This window comes from Bombus pyrosoma, linkage group LG12, assembly GCF_014825855.1.
Source record: "Bombus pyrosoma isolate SC7728 linkage group LG12, ASM1482585v1, whole genome shotgun sequence".
Lineage (NCBI taxonomy): Eukaryota > Metazoa > Arthropoda > Insecta > Hymenoptera > Apidae > Bombus > Bombus pyrosoma.
Genome location: NC_057781.1, coordinates 7,593,987 through 7,615,418, shown reverse-complemented (window position 1 = coordinate 7,615,418; position 21,432 = coordinate 7,593,987). Strand labels below are relative to the sequence as shown.

Below are 21,432 nucleotides of genomic sequence, written 5' to 3'. Positions count from 1 at the left end.
TTTTTATTGCACATGGAACAACTGTTTTTTCTACTTTCACCTTTCCGATAGAAAGATTAATCGTCGAGTAGAATGGAAATTGGCGAAAGGTGACGATCCGTAGAATTTATGAAAAATAAATCTCTGTAACAACGAGTTCGAGTACCTACGTAATGTCCTTCTATAAACGTAATCTCTGACTCCTCGCCAGCCGTAGTTACGTCGGTTTCGTCCGTTTCTACTTCCTTTTCTCTGTTTTGCTTTTCCTGTGCTTCGTGTGTCGGTCATATGGAATTCGTCACAATGCCAGAGACCCTCTGCTCGTTCGCTTTTTCCTTACTCCGTGACGAGAGACGATAGAAAGAAAGGTATCTCGTAACGTTACTTAAATAACAATGCGTGGAAGTGAAATGTTCGGAGACGCTTGGAATCAGATATCGAAACATCATTTTTTAAATTCTTTTTTATATTTTTCGGTAGAGAAAAAATCCCTACTTTTTTTTATTAACATCTTTTTAATACTCTCCTTTTCCCCGCTTTATCGTTATTTTTATCTTTTTCCTCCTCCTTTTTTTTCGATCCTCTCTTTTCTCCTATACATTCTTTCGAATATTTCTTTGAAGAAAAAAAATGACACTTCTCAACAGCATTTTTCCTAAAATATCGAAGGAACGATCGACCTCCGCGACACCTTTTTTCCTCGAACCGATCTCGCGTGGAAACCGCTGTCCTTCGAACTATCCGACCTCAGAGGAAAAAAGGAAAAAGGAGGGAACTCCTATCGCGGAACAGGGTTGCGTGCATAAATTTCATGCGTTATTTATACTGGATTTTCCTTGAGAGCGAGCGATATTTCCTTCCCCTTTGTCGCATCCCTCGCGCGATCCATCAACGTTTCGCGGCAACGAAACGGTTCCGCTTTTACAGCTCGCGTCGCGGATTTCCAATCAGACGTCCGATGCAAACGTCCACGACTACTTTCACGATGTCGTCAGTCGCTATCGACGTATAAACAATCGCGTGCTATTTATTTATAACCGTTGCACGTGTCGTCGTGAATCGAATTGAAGCAAACGTACGATAGTGTAGGTTTCCTGGCAACGATCTAGCGCGAGGATGCTCCGCTGCTCGCGAAAATCGCAAAATTAAGTTGCTGGCATCGGTACGTTCCGACGAGATCCCTCGAAAAATCTTCTTCTTAAGCCGACAGATTTCAACTTAAACGCAGAATTCGCATTTGATTCGAATTTTTTCGTTGAATTTAAACAGCTGAATTTCTATTTAATACATTTAATACATTCGATATTTAATCGAATATCGTTTTACCAGTCGAAGATCGTCTGCATTTAGATTTTTAAACGTGACAGGATCTTCGGCTCGTTGATTCATCTCATCTTGGATATAATCATTTACTTTCTCACCGATCATTTGCTTCTTACACAATGTATACATTTGATACGACGAATATCGATCAAAAGCAAAATCAGTTTTCTTCCACGATCTTTTCACTCCGCGTTTGCAACTCTGCAAAGTCTTTCTGCTTAAAAGAAACGACCCAGAGGAAGAAAGAGAAAAATCTTCTACACCGAACGATTCGCGTAGCTGAAAACTATTCCAAGGTTTTGACTTGCTACCAAAGCAAACGTAATACTTTGCCGCGAAACCAGCCCAAAGTACTTCAGCAACCTACTTCATCCGTACCATCGAAATAAGCCATCGCCATTGTCTGGGATCTCTCGGCCGCAAATCTTCGAACCTGTAAATTTCCCTCTCTCGATTTCAACGAAAACACACGATTCGTATACAGGGAGGAATTACACCAACGGAGCAAGTTTCGGGAGAATTTGAGGGGAAGACGAAATGCGGCGACCATCAAAATTGTCCTAGGGGTTCTCCTCTCTCAGCTGCAACGAAAACACGCGTCCATACACAGGACGAATTATGCCAACGGTTTGACAGAGTCTGCGACAATTTGAAGAATACGAACGCGTAGGAACAAAGAATGAGCGAGAGATGATCCAACGATAGGTATGTCATTAGGGAATCGTGATGACAGCCGCTATTATACTGTCGGTGATGCTTGCACGTTGCCGCGGATGCCAACTATCGGCACTCCGCGACTATATGTACAGATGTCGGACTATATTTTGGACGTTGAGCTACGGTTACTTCACTGGCCCAGTTGGCCGTTGATCGGACCCCGTACGTATTTTTAGTTTAGGTCGTAAGCACCTCTAACGCGGCGAGGATCTTCTCCGCGCAGCAAATTACTCTTTTGACTGCGACGTTGTACGCGGTCAGGTAGGCAATGAACGCGTTTCTACGTTGCCACGGGCCAGGCCTGACTGCCGTGTTTATTATTAGAATGCCAATGTTACTCGTACAAGATTTTACATAAGCGGCACCGATATTTCGCCGCGTTAACCCTGAAAGTAAACTAGTGGACGAAAGGCACGAGGATAGAGAGGAAGAAGAAAAGAGGATAGCGGACCATCGCGCTTTGATTCGCCGCTGTCACGGACCGCTTGACAGACACGACGACGACGACGACGACCACGACGACTACGCGTCCCAAACTTCCGACCGGAAAGAATGCGTCGCCGTGACGCAACGACACGAGCCAAAGACCCGTTGTTGTTCTTCGACTACGTGCGTATGTACCTTTGTACGCGGTGCGCTGGTACTTCACTTCGAACCGGTCAGCCGATAAACAATTTGTTATGCGTGTACAGGGAATCCACTGGTATCGGTGGTACAATGGTGGAGGAGTAGTCGATTTTACGTGAAAAAATAAGTAAAAAATATAGAAGAAATTCTGCTTATTCGAGGCCTTGTTATCGACAAAATCGAATTTGAAAATTTCTCTGATATATGTAAAGTTGAATACCTAGTTACCGATTGGATACGCGTGTTCAATACTTGGATACTTGTCTACTCCAGTCCAGAAAAATTCTTATTCTATATTTTCCATTTGTTCTTTCACGGAGAATTGCCCTTTGCCGATTGTACGATCGATAGAGAGACACCCTGTGTACTACTCGCGATAAAGTATCACGCGTGGAATCATGTTTGTCGGAACGAAATTGTAATTAGTTGCTACGTAAATGAATTACTCGCAATTGGACTTCCTTCGAGAACGTATCTCGACGTATCGCGGTTTGACAAGTAACGAAATTCGATATCGACGTATTTACATCTCTGAGGTCTCGTTGTTACTCCCATAAATGACGGTGACGAGATGTACTTCATACATCCAACGATTTCCTGCCCTTGCTCGGCTCCAATCACGCAAACCTGCAACGCGTATATCCATCAACGTGCACATCCTCCTCTGTTGCCATCAAACTCTAATAAAGAGGCCTAAATTACCAGCAAAGATGCTTACCGCCATTAAAATTCTTCAAACGAAATTCCAAATTCTTGCTGGAATCGTACGTCCAAAAATTTCTGAAAAGAAGGACTCGCAGGACTAAATCTACACCCGTTTCCTTTTCTTTACGACAAATTCGGTTCTTGTAAAATCAGAGAATTACCGATACATCGTTCGATCCGTTACAAAATACACAAACCAGCCGAACGTTAACCGATCTACAAATCAAGTAGACGTACAGTGGCTAGAGCAGGTATTGGCACATACCCTTATCTTCTAATGAAGTAGTACGATTCAGTTTCACAGTAGGGAAATTTTAGTAGCCGTTTAAAAGTACCGCTAGACGATACGTGATTTAATATACCTCGGCCGAGGTATATTAGAACGTAAACGCTACAACGACGTTGCGCCGATAGTGTTTATAGCCACCATAAATCGACAAACGTTCGCCTGTCTTTCCTTAACGATCGCGACAAAATTCGGAAGACAAGTTTCGCCGAAGAACGAACCATAGATCAATAATACGTTCGTCTTCCAGGAAGCTGCACGATTTATATCCTTCGATTATATACAGGATCGTAAATCATTCTCGGGAATGTTTGCAAGCAGAGTCCAGCTCGCCAACCTCCATCATCCGTCCGGTCGACAATTTCGCTCGATGTTATCGTCGAAGCATCCGTCAACCGGCAAAATTTCCCGCTTCCTTGTTAAAAAGTGAACGTACCCAGGCTTTTTGGTTTTGTATTTTTAGCAAGCGACGCGCAGGATAATACGAAATTAGACCAGGCGGCCTTTGTACGAACCGCGTTATTAGTTGTTCGCGGGAGCGTGTGTTACGGTTGGTCCACTCGGTCCGCTGTCCCTGGCGGGCATTATTGTTGCCAGAATCCAGAATAGACGTATCTCGCACGCCCTGCCCCTCCCGTAACCCCTATCTGTCATCCAAAGTCTCAACTTTGATCCTCCCGATGTCTCGCTTGTAAATCTTCAGGGACCGTGCGTCTCGCGTCCCACGTGATTTGTTGGCTGACCGAACCGAACGGTTCGGCTCCGTTGTTTCTCCTGCTACCCCTTGCGTCAGATCGTCACCTGTTGTACGAGTATTCTCGATGATTCAGATTATTTTCTTATTTCACGGTTCCTCGAGTGCATTTTTCGCTGCTGACCGCTTTAGGAAGATCGCAAGTGGCAGCTAGTAGCTTCGCTTGCACGTCCGAACTGACGTTATCGGTGAGATTTTAGCAGTTAGAAGCAAGTACGGGAATGATAAATTTGACAACGAACCATACGAAATTTGGTAGGAGCAAGTAAACTTCATCGTTCGCGAGTTATTTGATTATCGTAGACTTGATCGAACGTCCAGTAGACGTTGAAGAATATCATCGGTGAAGAGTAACGAAAAGACGATCGAATGCCTTCCGCGAAATTCAGAAACGAGAAGGTCTGGTCAGTCGACTGTTTAACCAAGCGATTGCCAAGTTATAAACCTGACAGTTCTCGTCGACAGCTCCAACGTCAGTCTCTTCTTGATAACAGTGAAATTTTTTCGATCGATTGGGAATTTGAGAACGGTCCCTCGGTGAGAAAGATCGGGTAGCAAAGACGGTGGCTGGGAGAAAAAATATCGCGGTCGAAATTCGTGATAATCGACAGACCTAAAATTTCAATGAACGAACGGAAGTATCGTTTGTTGTGCCATCCGACAAGGTAGATACGAGAGAATTTAGCACATAGTTTCGTTTAAATTTCTGGTTGCGCGGCACGTTTGTTTTTCTTTGGCCACGCAGATGTCAAATACACTCGAGATTTTATTGCAGGTTACGTCTCAACTTTTCGCTAATAGAAATAACGTGTTTCTCCTTATTGTTAGAAGATTCATTTCGGGGCAGATCCTATGGATCATTCGACGTCTGACATCCGATGTCATCGTAGATGTTTAGCACGTCATTTATAAGAACGTTCATAAATAAAATCGGACTTGTCGAGTTTCAGGCAACTAGCGCGTGTCCCACGCTATTTCCAGGGTCTGCTCGATGAGATTCACGCTAACGTAGACTATCAAAGCTTTTGGAACACGTGTTCCACTTAATAGAATCTCGTTAGGGGCAGAGCCCGATGGAGGCATTAAACCCGAATCGTAAACGCGAATACGTTGAATCCTCTAGAGATCGGAATTAGTAGGCGCTATTAGCTGGCGACTGAGTTAGGTTGTTTAATGTACATTAATAAACAGTGGTAAATCTAATTATAGAAGAGGAAGTTACAGAGAAAAGTAAGTTCGTTTATCTCGTTTCTCTGATCTTTCTATTATTTCGTGGTTAGATAGAAGTAATTTGGAAATTTAGAAATTTAGAAAAAGAACTTGAAAATAGCCAGAGAAGAGAATAACCTGCTAAATTCGAAGATATGAATTTTTTCAAAATACACGATAAATCTACAATGTTAATTAAGACAAATTAATATTAAACTGCGTACTTAATGTTATCGTTATTTGTTAAATTCGAGTGAAAAGATATGCAGTTTTAACGTGGGATTGGCAACGTGTAAAGACGCGTGTAAAACAGAATATGTGGATTTTTTCATTCAGATTCCAAATAAAGAAAACGCTATATCATTGTGAGAAGCGTCATTCCTACAGAAAAATTTAAATACGTCACAATTAGAAAGACACGGATCAATGATATTCGTGGAAAGTTTCGAACGGCGAAAGAGAAAAGGGAAAAGCGAAGATTCGCGCGAAAATGTCCCGAAACGTCTGTACGCTGTTCGACGTTTACGTAACGCTTTATGTTTTACCTAAAAATAAAGCCATGCTTTAAACCGCGGCTTCGTGTAAGCGACGAAATAACGATGTCTATTTTTGTTGGTTATAATGAGAGAATACCGACTGCTCGTGTACCTTTTACGAGACTCGACTGATTGGCGTATAGTTCTATCGATGATACGTACATCCAACGTCAAACTTCCGTTGTTTCGTAAAAGCCACGGATGTACATCGTGCTACGGAAGCGTAAATTGCTGGTGAAATGCAATTGACACGCGATATTCTGCACGCGATTGATTCATTAGTCGATAGTTTTATAATAAATCCTCTTCCACGCGAAATTTCCATTTTTACGCGAGAACGCGATTTCTTACGATTACGTCGCGATATTTCGCGTTTGCCTCGATACACGATACTTATATCTTCGTCAGTCGCTAGTAACTTATTACACATGATTCGTTCGACTTATAAATATTCAAATATATTTCTTAGAAATTATGTTTCGAGTAAGAGATTAAAGGGGATAAGTGGTTAACACAAAAGAAATAACATGTACATGATTCGCTTAAAGAAGACATTGGGATCATCTGGAAATCGTCTGGGAAATTCGTTAGAATATTATCGCATATTTTTATCTATGCAATAATAAAAAGTTCACAAAATAAATGATCGAATAGTACAGGAACTACATATATTCAAGGTCCATAGATTACCTTCTTTAATCCGCCAGAAGAAAGCGTCCGATTGAAAGTGGTTCCTGAAAGAGAAGCATTTTTAGATCATCCTGTATATCCAGAATTAACTATCGCTGATCTGCACGGCAAAGGGACGATCCGATCCGCAGGTTAATCACCTTCTTTGGTATCCTTTACACGGTGCTCGTTAGCCATATAGTATGTTGCAATCAACGAAGTAGATAGAAACACTCGAGGAACTGTGACCTTCCAGAACTCTTTCCGAAATCCCTGACCGTCCTCGCGGTCGACCTCGTCTCTTCGTTCACTCGGAGGACGCGACATTTCCCATCGATCACCGCTATCTCCCCGGAATCGAGTTTGCGTTCCGATCTGTTCTACGTTTAGCCCGGCACCGTGCGCAGTTTATTTCTGATCGGCCGGTAATATATTTATTTCCGATTTTCGGCGCGATGCGCGCGATCGAAGGCCCTCGCCTCGATCAGCTGGCCTGGATGGAACGGATTTAACGCGTACCAAGTTTTCATGGACGACGAACGCTACGCGAGTCGAGCACGACGCGCTCATATATTAAAATGTATTTAGAATCCGCGCAAGAAGCAGAACGTTGACCGTTGCGCGGCTCTTCTCTTCCTTCTTCTTCGCCTTCGGCCCCCATCCGTTGCTTCGCGCACTCTGGCCCTCCTCCTCTTAGGCCTCGTTCACATTAGTCAAGTTACTCGACTTTGGATTCAAGTCACCTGGCTGTCGATCTGTTTCATTTACTCGACGCTTCAGCGTCGTTCGGATTAATTAAACGATATTAGACTAACCTGACGTCGTCTGATACTATAAGCAACCCAATTTCGAGCGTCTAAAGCGGTGTCGAGGAAGGTGGCGTTTCCTAGAAATATGAAACGACAATAAAGGTTGTAGTAGCATAGAGTACGAAGAAGGATAATAGTACAGAGTATGAGCGTGTCAGGACGAAAGAAACTATGAGCGAATGGTTAAAAGTTGGGGAATACGGCTGAGGAATTGGCTGCCGCAGGGTTGGTATTTCCTTTAAATGGAAGATCGAAAAAGATGGAGATGGCGAATTGAAAGAAAACTCGTCTCTCCTTCGTGCGGGTGAAGCAACTTGAAATTTATTTTATTCGATTGGGGTTAAAGAGAAGTAACCTAAGTAATATGAACCAGACTTTATACTCGAAACGCCGTCGCGTGGGCGGCTAATGCTTCTTTTCTGCTCCTATCTATGAATAATGTTCCTGGTACGCGAACCTTACTGCATGGGAATGTAGGATCGAAGAAGCAGAATCTTGAACCGAGGGATTTGCGGGGTTACACGCAACACCGTCTTAGCTTCGTACCTCCTTCGGTCTTTTCGGTAGAAATTCAACTTGCGAAACTCCGCTTTTCCTCTTATAATTTGTCTTCCTATTGCGATATTTTTTAATATCATAGCAGAGTAATATACCGTTGTTGGATTTATATACGTTGGATGTTTGAAACGATAAGAAAGTTTCATTCGCCGATATAATATGGCAACGAGATCGCAACATTATTCTAGTCACGCAATTTAATTAGGAATTCAATGCTTCGACTAAGCACGAAAGACGTATTACCTACGCCGGGTAAATTTGGATCGGTATAGCTTATTTCTTACTAAGCTGACATAATCCTGCACGCGAAGATAAATGTGATGTATGTACAGGAACTCGGCAAACAACAACTATATTCGCAGACATATCGTTTCTACGAAAACTGAAGTCAATTAAAAATGACATGCCTCTAATCTACGTCAGCAAGCAAGTCGCTTCTTCGGGCTACATGTACGTCGTGGTCAAAGGGTGAATAAAGTCCATTTCAATTAAACCTTAAACGAACGGCCTATGATTGACAGCCGGGTCTACGTATTCTCTACTGTCCTTGAGGAGATTCAGAGTATTTATTTGACGATGCTCGTGGGTGAACGAAATGGACGATTCGGTGGATGGAAAATTTGGCGGAATGGCGACAAGGACGTTGAACGTTGGCGAGCGATTTCCGATTGGAAGAGATTCCGGAGCGGTAGAAGTCGGTCGGCTTGTCGAGACAACGAAATTAGTGTGGAACAATTACAGAAACGAAAATGGCACGATCTTATTTTAGGTTCGCCGCGTATTGGACCATAATTACATAACCAGCCGCGGTTCCTACGAGAGGGAACGGAGCAAGGTTCGCCAACCGTTGCTCGCGTCCCTTGCCCGTGGAACACGATCGATCCATCATCGCGTTCGGCGTTTGATTGGCTCGAACGTTGCTAATCACCGGCGAGATAATAAATGGCCCGCGACGTTACCCATCGGTTGGGGGTCGCAGTCGATGGATTGTCTTCGAGGCTCTAGCTGATATCGCATTTGGACATACGCCAACCACCTATTTTCGATCTTGAGAAAAACGCGTACCTTGAACGTTTCCAATAAGAGCATTGTGTATCGGGGAACTGGCTGATCGTTTGTTGAAACCTGGATCTTACGTGGGTCCTCCACTTAGCCGATAAGTGGAATCCGATGGATCCTGATCAGGATCACACGCGCAAATCGTGAATCGGAATTTTTAGAAACAGAAACCCTTGATTCGCGTTAATGTGGATGTTGCGGAGCAGAAATATGCGCAAAGTCGCTCGGAAATTAATTATTCTGCTTCGTACGCGACGAATATAATGAAATGGAAATGATGAAATTTCAGGGTTGTCCGAAAATACTGGCAGAACATGGTGACCTTAAAAAGTTCGAAACTGCCGCCTACGGGACCTTGAGTTGCTTCGACGTAATTCTATTTGAGGTCATTGAATTCTTCTGTCTTACATCATATTTAAAAAAGAGCCACACCGAACCTGACGTCGAAACCATCTCAAAAAAAAGGAAGGGACAGCAATACCATCGGCATTCCACCTTGAAGAAAACCAGTATCTTTATTATCGCTCCATGAAACAATTAACACGTACATACCATTTCAAGCTACGCTTATTCTCATATTTTCTACGCACAGATCGCAAGCAGAAGCACGAACGTAATTTACTCCAACGGGGAAATCTACACGAAGCAATCGCTCCTAAGTGGTAAAGCTCAACGCGAAGGATTTTCGCAATGGCGGCCGTGGTGTTCCGGTACCGGAAGTGGCTGGAGCGAACTACTACCTGGAGTAGTACCCTTTCGCGTAACTCTCGCTACACAAATTTAAGGCCGGTGAGTAGCAGGTACGGCGAGCTGGTTCCCGAATCCAAGCGCGTGCTGGTGAAATTCGAAGGTTAAATGGAAAAAACTGCGACGAGAAGCGAACCGGGAGGCTGTGCGGCGGCCGCCGGGACCACTGGCTTCCGGCCAGAGTTTTCCCTCGTTCGGTGTCTCGCCGCCAGGTAGCGACGCCTACGGACTATTTAAAGGAATTTCGGCGAGGTTCGTCGCTTCGTTTCGTTGAGCAGCGCAGGCGTTGCCCTTTGAATGTTTGTTTGTTTTCGCCCTCGACCACCCTTCATGTAAAGAGGAAAGCAGAGGAACCAGAGGAAAGCGCGCGTTCTCACGGTACGATGTTCAGGGAGGAGTAGCGAGTCTGTAATCGGGATCGTCGCATCAACGGGGAGAGACAGGCCTCGCAAAAGTTCGCCGAAGTGTGACACACTCGCCGCCTTCTCTTTCGCTTACTTTACCTGTCTTCACGGTACTCTTCTGCGCATTGTCCGTCGTACAACGCGAAAGAAACGCGCGGCCGATCGTAGAATCGCAAAGTGCGACCGGGACCCAGCCGCACCGGTGCCGATTTCCTTCGAGAAATCGATTCGGTGAGGAAACAACAGCCCGGAGCCAAGCACAAGAAGACGAAGCATTGGTAAGTCTGCTTGCCGCGCGAGTACAACCAACAGGTGAACACAGGAGGTTTCCCAGATACCCATAGTGTTTTTGTGACGACGATACATGTACACAGTGTGATACGAAAATCGATTGAATCGGTAGAAAAGAAAACGACGATCGGACGAGATCAGTGTTATGTCAGTGTGACCGAAAAAAGCCGAAAGAGACTTAGCCGAGGGAGGCCGTGAATCGTTCTATTGTGGATCTCTTAACGAACAGCGTGAAAGATCGTACGCTGTTTTTCGTCGATGTCCAATGCTTCTCGAAAGAGATATGTGTGTTTGGTCGAATCGACGTACTCGATATGCTCCGTTCGGTGTACAGTGACAAAGATCTCGAAAGGGTCTTCGACTTGAACTTGGAAATTCGAGGGGATTTCGTTCCGGTAAAATCTATTTCGAAATTGTGGAAAATTCGATGGAATACGTTCGAGGATTAGGACCGCGCGAAGAATTTGATAAGTCAGTACTCGTAGATAGGATCGTACGAGAGGGATAAATTTAGGAACAATTTCTGCGCGGGTGAAGATACCGAAAGTTTCGAAAGGCGATCGTTCATCACGTTATACGCTCGATTTCATGTTGTCATAGATATTTAGTGACGTATATCAAATCGGCGTCCAGCGAATGTTGCTTACTCGAAAGTGTATCACTAGCCTAAGTAGCCAGCCAAACTAACATAGCCTATGTTACTTCATCGAAGACGTGTCGATGCGGAGCTCACGTTACATACAAACACGACCTCTACTTGTTTGCCAACAAACGTACTACATTTCCTATCTTTATAGCTCGTCCACCGTGTTGCATCTCATCTTCAAATAGAAACTGTTCTACCACGCCGCCAACCATCCCCAATATTATATCATCGTCAATCTATTACCTAATTGCACAATTATGCTATTAACATATAAGCCTGTTTTAATTCAAATGATTCATCCTGTTTGCTCCGTCTTTACGTACATCTTCGTAACTGCCAGAGAATCAGAACAAATTCAACTAATAACAGTTTCGTTGATCCAAGGGCTAAGAAACTGCAATTAAGCCGGTCTCTTCGCAAAATCAAAATTATTTGAAAGTAGAGCAGTTAGCATATCGTAGAAAATTTGGCAAAAAAATGGTTATTGACAGAGGCGAGAAGAAAACGGAAGGAAACGGGAGAAAGAAAATAAGAACAGGGATAGAATTTGGTAGATAAGAAGAGGCATTCGGTGCGTAGAACAGGGACAGGGGTAGCTGGTGAGATAGAGACGAACGTAGCGGCTAAGGATGGGAGGGGTAGGGAAATCAGTGGCTGCTGGCCATCTCTGCCAAAATAATTAGGAAGTCGTCGTCAGAGACGTGCTAAAATGGTCCGCTGGGGCGCGCGCGATTTGGCCGGTTAGTCGCGTCCCGGGCGTTCGAGCGAGCTGATCGTCCGGACGGTGTTTCGGACCGGTTCCCAAGTGTTCCGCAGTCCTATTCGACCAATCGACCAACCGTCTGTCCTCTTCGTCCGTTCATTTTGGCGCGCGACTTTCTTTCAAGTTTCCAATCGCGACTTTTGATCATGATCGTTGCTTGTTCAGGTTTCTCGTAGCCACAGGACGATCGAACGCATCAGCGTCAAAAGGATCGGTTGACAGGATTCCTTGAATATCTTCGTACGTTCGAATTGTAGATTTTTTAATCGAAACAGTAAGAGAGGGAGAGAGAGAGAGGGAGAGAGAGAGAGGGAGAGAGAGAGAGAGAGAGAGAGAGAGAGAGAGAGAGAGAGAAAGGGAGAAAGGAGTTGAAATCCGACGTCGAGAACTCGTTGGAATTTTTTTTTCTTATCGTGTAAGATCAGGGATTTCGGTTGTGGAACTTGTTCGGGTGAATAGGATTACAGGTCGAGTTCCGGAGACGCGGAGTCTGCCCGGTGACTGATTCCAACGGCCGTAACCCCGATCGAGTCTCCCGGCTAGTCACCGCTCTTCCATTCACACTTAAGTTTAGCGCTAACCTTGGCTTCGGCGTTTGCTACACTGGCTGTGCGACCTTTGCACTCCATCCGAGTTTTAAGTCGTCGCGACGTTGACCTTGAGCGTGCGACGATCCAATGACTTTTGGAAACTCGTCGTCGATACTAGCTTCGCGTGTGTTTCTTCCTATTAACGCGTCGTTTTAATAATCATAAACAAACGGAATTGTTTCTTGAAATTGTTTTGCTTCTTCTTTTTGTTGGTATTCGAATCTACAGATGTATATATTATGTACGAATATATGTATTCAAACGCATATATAGTCGAGAAACGTGAAACAAAATCGTTGACTGGAAGTTTCGGAAGATTCGGATACAAGTTGAGCATATTGGTTGATATAAGTGTTTTCTCTTTTTTTCTTTCAAGTATTTATTTGAATTAGCAATAAAACCATACATTAGTAGTAGTTGCAGCTTCTGCGTCGTGAAAGCTTACTGGTTTATGATGTTTAAAATGATTCGATGTACTCGGTTCAGTTTAACGACTAACGCTGCTACGGTCCGATGAATTATTGTTACTGTAACGGTGAAAAGTTACAGGCCCAATTTTAGGCACGCGCGTGAACGTTGCATATTATACACTTCGATACTGATATATTATATAACATCATCTCATTTGGCAAGACGAACGACAAATTGAACAAAGTTGACACAGCGATCGATGAAATATCGATCTTTTATTCGTGATCGATTAAATGCAAGAAAGATTCGGATGCAAAACAAATCTATATTGTCGAGTTATCTTTCGTCAGGTTATGTAACGGATTTCAAAAATTTTATACAACCTACAGACACCCGGTTGCTTAGTTATATAACGAAACCACCTAACAATCATTTGGTGTCGATTAGATTACCTGGCCGCCGTATTTAATCGGACGAAAATTGTCGAATGGCGCGAAATTCAACGCTCCGTCGCGAATCATCGACCGAAGCGATCGAAATGAAATTATAAAAGCAATAGTTATATAACGAGAATATTAGCCATGTCCTTTGAATGTCTTAAAATACGCGCCAAGGAAATAGACTAGCAGAAGACTGAAAATAGCTGAGTGCGTCATACTTGACGAACGCTGTCCAGCCAATGGCGTCGCTCCACATGCTCGGTTCATTCGACTCGCACGCATTTTCATATTATACGGTGCGCCGCGCTGTGACGTGGATTTCGCGAAATACGAAAGTGAACGAACGACTCGTTTTCATAGAAATTCCATAGTTCGAGAAGTGAAGGGCTATTCATATGGAGTAATCGTAACGCGTTAATGAATCTCGATTAACTGGATATTTATGTTTATAATTACGTTTGCATTGTAGACGGCGCGCGGGCAACTACGCTGCAACTTGTTAATGGCGCATTCCGCGAGGTGGCGCACGTGTGCAATGATTTGCCGTTCGCTGTGTCAGTCTCACGGAAGAGGAGGTTTGCTTAGCATTTAGGGGAAATATATCGTGAAGAAAATGACGAGCGTCTTAAATTTCTGTGCCCGCGTATCGTGATACGTCGTTAATCGGCCGTAGAACTTTTCATTTTAGTGCCCGGCAAGTTTGTTCGTGCCAGTTCGTTTCATTTTTTTTCTCTTCTTCGTCTTTCTCTCTCACTCCTTCCTTCCCTCTCACTCTCTTTCTCTCTCTCGCTGTGTGCTTGAGTGCATCTTAGGGACCTGTAGCTAACCTAAATATTCGACAGCCGTAACGTAATTTCTCTGTGACACGTCGCCAACGAATACTTCGTACTGGTCCCCGGTGAGTTTACTTCTGTTCTGTTATCGAACTTCGTACGTTTCGTGTCGAACGATCAGGGGAAATCACGGTGCGTACACCTTGAAAAGTTTCGTTCCACGACGAAGGTTTAACCTGAAATGGTTTGGCTCGTAATTGCGAGCACGCGGTGATTTTTCCTCATCGCCTTTATCTAAGCTCCGCTTTCTGGGAATCTTTATTTCGATAAGTTTCTGCAAACTATATATTCTTACGGCCTTACGAAGTGTTTAGGATTTATTTGAAGGAGTATAGCTCTCCTTGGTTATATTTCAGCTTTGAAAACAACTGAAATTAAAGTGAATCGAAACGTCTGTTTTTGTAGAACCATTTTGTTGTCTGTCTGATTATTTAATAATTTCTGCTATTTTCAATAATTGATTACACTTGTTATTTGCAGTTTATATTTGTGCGATGAGCAGATCAGTTTATTTGTGCATGTTGCAAAGAAAATGAATATTTATTTGAAAAAGCAAATAATCTATAATTGATTGTCTGTTTGAATTACAGAAAATTGCAGTGTGAATGAACGTGGACAGTCACTGAACGGACAAAATTAGTGACTAATACAGAAGTAACCATGGAGGACGGTCATTGCAAAACAGTGGACGAGGTGGTAAATTTCTTTAATGTCGACTCTGACAAAGGATTATCTCTTGACCAAGTTAAGAGGAACCAGGAGAAATATGGTCTCAATGGTAAGTAACTTCTTGTTCCTTACAATTATTTTTATCTTAAGCTTCAATATTATTGGTTCGTACGTGCAATGGTCTTTGCTTTCATTACCTACAAACTTTACGTATGTTACAAATCGATCTTACGTTTCTAGGATCGTATTAAATACTGATTAAATATCGTTTATTGTCCAAATGTAACAGACACACAAAATGGTAGTAGTAGCATAGTACTTGGTGGTATCATAATATCCTATTTGTAGTGTCCAATATACAAGTTAGATAGAAGAAGATTTAAATCTCATATTTATTACAATATATGTCATATATAAAGAATTTGTAAAACGAAAAAAGTTTGAAGATACAAATTTGGAGGCCATGCTACACTGTAAAAGTTCAGTGCATCGCGAAGTTATTTACTGGACTTTGTCGAGCAGCGCGGTAAAAGCATAGTGACTAACTGGGTGCTAGCTGCTAGAGCATTGGTTCGTGCAGGACGTGCGATGCTTATCCCCACCATGCACGGTTCCACTGCCAGTCCAGTCTTTGGTACACGTGTTCGAAGTTTCCTCAATGGCCCGCATCGGTAAAATGCCCTGAATCATTCTGCCGCTTCTGAACGTCAGTATTATACCTTTATGAGGGTGTCTTTCATCCTATATAACGTAGTTATTCATCTAATCACTTTGAAGCTACCAAAAGCACAGACATTTCTGAATGCTATTTTGCATAAGAACACCAAATATTTCTGTGCTCTATATTATACAGATCCATGGCAAGTATATCTTAGATCATTCTTTTTACGAGGTAACACATTTGTAGAATATTAAAAATAGCACTATCGAAAGTAGGTTTCCCGTGTTCTAGAAAATATTTAAACCTTTTCATTTAGATGGCATTACTTTAAATTTCATTATTTCATGTATTCTCGATATATTGAAATCACGATTGTTGACAATGTATGCTTATATACGAAGAGAAAGAAGAATGGTCGACAATAGCATCGTACGATAACGTCGGAATTAAGTACCCGATAAAAATTCGATAAGCTATTGCTAATGTTCGTTTGCCTCATGAAACGATTCTCTATATGAATTTCCAATTCCAATTCCAATTTCAATTTCATTCTTTGTCGAGTTAGAAGATACGTTCTTTAGTTTACTCCTTTTTTTTTCTTTCTTTTTTTAGCTAACAATCGACGTTAAGATTGAAAGGAAACGAGAAGAACTAAGCAAGGTTGTTCGTAGCTCGACGTCGTATTTGAAAATAATAATAGGTTGTGGATTGTCAATAGTGGCCTTGAATCATTAGTATCGTGGCATTCACGGACGACCAGTCGGAAGATATGCGTTGCACCTTTTCTGAAGCAGCCGGGAATACCTGCGGGTTGACGTAAAATCGATCCGAGATGCGTTTAACGTACGATCACGCGCAATTTAACGCGGTTTTCATATTGAAAACGTCTCGTCTATGAAAATTACAATATTTATCGAAAGAGAGCACGACCTACTTCGCTAATATTTAATTTGTCGTCCATTTCAATCGACTGAATCGGTCGAATGTCTGTGATCTTTTATTAATTTTTCATTAGTGCGATGGTCTGTATTCTCCCCACGTGTTCTTTCATTTTTCTATTTGAAATCTCGTGAATTCGTTGAATTCGGAACGACGTGGAAAAGCGAATAGACTGATGTTACTGTTGGAAAATCGATTGCATGGATTGTTTAGTGCTTGCTTTTTATTACCTTGGACAACGTTCCTGTGCTCCAATTAGAGAAAGAACGTGGAAGTAACGTGAATCGTTCGGGGACAATAAGTATTGATTATGTAATTTCAGTTAAACATTTTTTCTCCGAACAACCGAGTTATCCTACGTTTTTAAAACTATGTTTAGATTTATATAATTACGCGTGCATTCAATTTTCACAGAAAATTCTCCAGCAAATCGAGTGTAAAAAATATATCGGAGAGAACATTTTAATGCTTTCAGTTTGAAATACTTTCTGCTACAAAGACCATTCTCCACGCTTTTTCACTTTCGATAGGCGTTCCATCTGTCGTATATTACTTCGATAATGTATCTAGCTAAACGTTATATTCAATGACACGGCACTGTCACGAACATCGAATGCATACAAGTGTCCTTAATCCATAGCCAGGATTTTCTCTGAATGGTCGTGAAAAGGTTAAGGGGTTCGCAACAACGTGACACGTACACCTGTTGTCTCCGTCACGAACACTTTCCAATTCGATATCGAAACCAGTTAACGCGCCATCGAGCCGATTCTACGATCATGAATGAGTTCACGGCCGGCGAAATACGCTTTGATCACGCTCGCGAGACACGCAAAGAAGAACCGTTACGAGGATGAAACAGCCTTTTCTCTTTTCGTTATCGCGGTGCCAAATTAATCGTGCCGAGCAATCGCACGTGGCATTCATCGTTTATTTTCACAGAACGCTCGTTTAGTTGGCTAAACATCGAGTACCAGATATTCTTCTCGAGCTCCTCGAGCGAGCTACGCTGATAAATATAATCACGGCGATTTACGTGATCTAAAAACGATCTCGATCGTACGAGGACTCGATAAAACGCAGATAACGATTTGCATTTTACACGCATCTTCGGTAGCTTTGAAAGTCCATCGGACGATCTGTCGTCGCCGTGACGAATGCGAGCTTTTGCAGCAAATCGTGGCCTGAAAATCCTATCGGTGTAAGTGAAGATGTAGAAAATTTGAATTCAGTCACGTATAATTCCGTCTATAAATATTACAGCATCTGGTTTTATATAAAACGCGATAAATGGCTCCAGTTGATTTAGGAAAGCGATTAATCAATTAGAACGCTGTGTTTTGTATAAGCAAACGCTACAGAAATTTTTCCAAATTATTTGCACGAGTCAGTACTATTCCACATGGGCAGAGATTAGTAGGTATAATAAAACGCACATGACGAATTAACGATCATACGCTGACCTTCGCGATCTTACTCTTATTAAAAAATCTGTTGAACAAGTCGAACGCAGAACCGAGAGAAGTTCATTTGTAATTTGTACTAAATAAAAGCGAATACGATAGATGAATTAATAATAAGAATGTGAAAATTAAATGCAATAATTGAGGAACGCAGTGGATATAAAAATGAGACTTTATTCTAACATTGAACATGCAAACTTTATTTATGTAGGATGGAGTTAGAACTTCTGTCTTAATTTCACATAGATAATGTTTGAACGTTCTATAAATATCTTGATGTTTATGAACGATGGCGTGTATCAATTCTTACGAATATCGCTCCTTTAGTTTCATAATTCAATTATAGCTTTAGCCTTTCACGTGATAAGTTTTTATGATTCAATACAAGTACAATGAATTTTTCTAATAATAAATGTAGAACGTTATTTATTACAGCGCTACGTACTTACAACGCTGTGGATATTTTTATGAAAATAACAGTGAACTATTTTACGCTACTATCTGATTGTCAATTGGCCATTGACGCGCTTGTACGATCGTATCTAACGCCTTTCGGAAAAGTCAGCGATTATCGCATTATCAGTCGTGTTGATTCGCGACCATGATCGTGCATTCTTAATGACGTACATATTTTCCAATTTGCATTTTACGAGTCAGAACTTTGCTGATTCCGATGGTCGTCGATTCGTGAGGTATAAGCTTGTCGGCTGTGAACGTGCAATATCGTGGAATTTGTTTATTTCGTATTACGGTTGCGCTGGCTTTAGTTCCGATCGGGAGTTCTTCGAAATTATCGTATTATCCGCGGCGATGGAATTTTTCTTAAAGTTTCGAAGAATTCGTGGCGGAGTGGAAGAAGCTTTTAAATATTTGATTCTGGGACGTGGAGCCAGGCGTTGCACAGTTTGTTCGTAAGAGTAAAAATAATCTGTAAAAATTCCATTCTCCGTATTTCTTGATTTAAATTCTACGGGCGAGCTACAATGGTTGCGTATCGTTTCTCGTTTCCCGCGGTTATACTTTAACAAATAAGGAATTCTCTCGCATAAAGAATATCGTAGTCGTTAACGCGCAACTATCTCGAAGATAGCAAGATCGTTACTTACATAATCATCCTTTATCGATCATCAAACAATTGACGAACCTCTGCTGGTTTCTCATTTTAAAGGAACATAATCTTCTTTGCACGTTTAAAACGACGGTAAATTATTCTTTCGTGATTGCGTTTAACGCGTAAACGTTATATCGAATCCTCGAATCCATTTTAAAGGAATATAAATATCCTGTCGTATTTAGAACTACAGCAAATTATTCTTTGATGATTGCACTTACCGCATGTAAAGGGTATATTTAACCCTCGTAAATCCTCGAATTTTTATGCTCCGATTTCGCTCTCGTTTCGACAGACGAAAAGGCCCTTAGTGTTTTACGCGATACTTTAGCACGGAATAATCCATTTCGCGACGTATCATCCGAATGATCGCGATCTGAAAGACGAAATGGAAACACCGAAACCAGCGTCTCGTTGCCGTTAGAATTTATAGTTTCGCGCTTACGAGCCCACGAATCACGGGGTAAATCCACGATTTTCGACCAGACGACCGCCAATTCGAGCGTTACGATCGTCGATTACGAAGCCTACGCAAAATAGACGATTTCACGCCGCCAAGTATCATCTTTCGTTTACGAAAATAAAGCACGTATCTACAGAGAGGGACAGGCTCGGCTGGTCGGAGGTCCATTTCTCTTGGATTTTGGTCGTTTAGAAGGCGGTTTCTATAATTGTTGAACGACGGCATTCTAATTCGTCCATCGTCCAAGAAACGTTAGGTTCCGGCGCATTAATCGAACAGACAAGGCTACACACGGTTTCGTTACGTTGCTTGCACAACGGTCCTTCATAGTTGCGAAGAACCCGCTGCGGCTGGAAAACGTTGAACGCTAAAATTGGATCTCGTGCATTCGAATTCCGGGATTAATTCGATTCGATTAGCCGGAATTCTTTCGTGGCTGATCTCATTTCCCTCGAATGCCACCACGTTGGTTATTTATACCAATTATGAAATGCATCGGAAATGATTGAACGCGAATCGCTTCAGGTACGCAGATTACCCGTTATCTGTTACAGGTTACCGAGATCTTTTCATTTTTCACATTACGATTATTTATTTTCATTTATTTGCTTATTCGCGTGTTTCGATATTCGAATATTGGTTCGTTCGTACGTGAACGAATTCTATTTATTTTATCTATTGGAAGATGAACACTTTGTGCAATAAGATCTCGCTGATTCTTATAATCCATGATGAATTTCTTGTCTGTAACATATTGTAGATAATTAATAGACGAATGAGACCAAACAATTAATTTCTTAGAGTCTATCCATCTTCGACAGTAGAGTTGAAAATAGGAAATTTCTTAGGTACAGGACACTCGACGTTCTCGTACGTTTCGTTTGAAAGGATCTGTTCGAAATCACGAGACTTTGCAGATCCTCTCGTTGCACGTGCGACCCACATCGATCATCGCGGAAACTCGATAAACGATATCGCAACTGGGGTTAATACACCGTGTTACGCTCGAACATTATCGACTATTGTCTCTGGATTCGCCTTTCCGATCGTTTAATTACGCCATTCCGACTTTGCGCGATCGTATAAGCAATCTTCTGTTCTCGCCAATGTTGCGATTGCAACGCGTGAAAACGATTCGTCTTCTCGCTTTTTCTCACTTCGAGCATACCTTACACGATCTGTGAGAATTATCCCTTTTCTCGCGATAATTCCTTGTCCTATCTAGCATCTTCTCATTTATCAAGACACGTTCAGATATATGTGGTCTTCCCTGCTTCTTATCTTCTAAGTGAACTTCTTATTCTTCTTAAGCTGTTACGAGATTTAAATTTAAATTTAAATTGATTTAAATTGAACTTCGTTTTTCTCGGGTGTTTCGCAGTGGAAATAAATTTTCATTACTAAGTTACGTTAAATCGCATCGGAGGGAAATTTTAACTAAGCGTGAACGACAGAGCACGTGGCGTTTCGTCGTCGTTTGGTAAAATCTGTTGCCTCTTTTTCCAACTTCATCGACGAAGTAACGTAAAACTAAGAAAGTCAATAGAAACGGATTTATTATGTAGCCCCGTGTGATCTTCGCTTATAAAGAACATACAACGCGCGTTACGTTTCGCAGTTCGTTTATTCCGTTCCAGAAATATTCGAAGGCGGACGTCGACACGGAGGTGCTCGCAAACGAGTCGTTTCTCGCATCGGTTGCCGCGTTACGAGCGGTTTTTAATTCGCGATTGAAAGCGCGCCAACGTGGCGACAGTAAACTCGCCAAGG

At 42.2% G+C, this 21,432-nt stretch overlaps 2 protein-coding genes across 6 annotated transcripts in view; one reads left to right on the top strand and one right to left on the bottom strand.

Annotated features, from left to right (window-relative positions):
- The window catches only part of LOC122573901 (laccase-4-like), a 41,023-nt gene extending 30,927 nt beyond the window's left edge, over positions 1-10,096 (bottom strand). For both annotated transcript variants that reach the window (XM_043740850.1, XM_043740854.1), the window contains exons 1-3: positions 9,554-10,096; positions 6,967-7,691; positions 6,827-6,870 (exon numbers count right to left, since the gene is read on the bottom strand). The gene's annotated coding sequence lies outside the window, so the exon portion shown is untranslated. The remainder of the gene's footprint in view (positions 1-6,826; positions 6,871-6,966; positions 7,692-9,553) is intronic.
- A 139-nt stretch (positions 10,097-10,235) lies between these two features.
- The window catches only part of LOC122573898 (calcium-transporting ATPase sarcoplasmic/endoplasmic reticulum type), a 48,335-nt gene continuing 37,138 nt past the window's right edge, over positions 10,236-21,432 (top strand). For 2 of the 4 annotated variants that reach the window (XM_043740843.1, XM_043740839.1), the window contains exons 1-2: positions 10,236-10,660; positions 14,947-15,134. In XM_043740843.1, the coding sequence (XP_043596778.1) occupies positions 15,017-15,134 (118 nt within the window). In that variant the 5' untranslated portion in view covers positions 10,236-10,660; positions 14,947-15,016. Of the gene's footprint in view, positions 10,661-12,069; positions 12,323-14,365; positions 14,422-14,946; positions 15,135-21,432 lie in introns of those variants that run through there. The other 2 variants (XM_043740840.1, XM_043740842.1) reach the window with 2 other exon arrangements.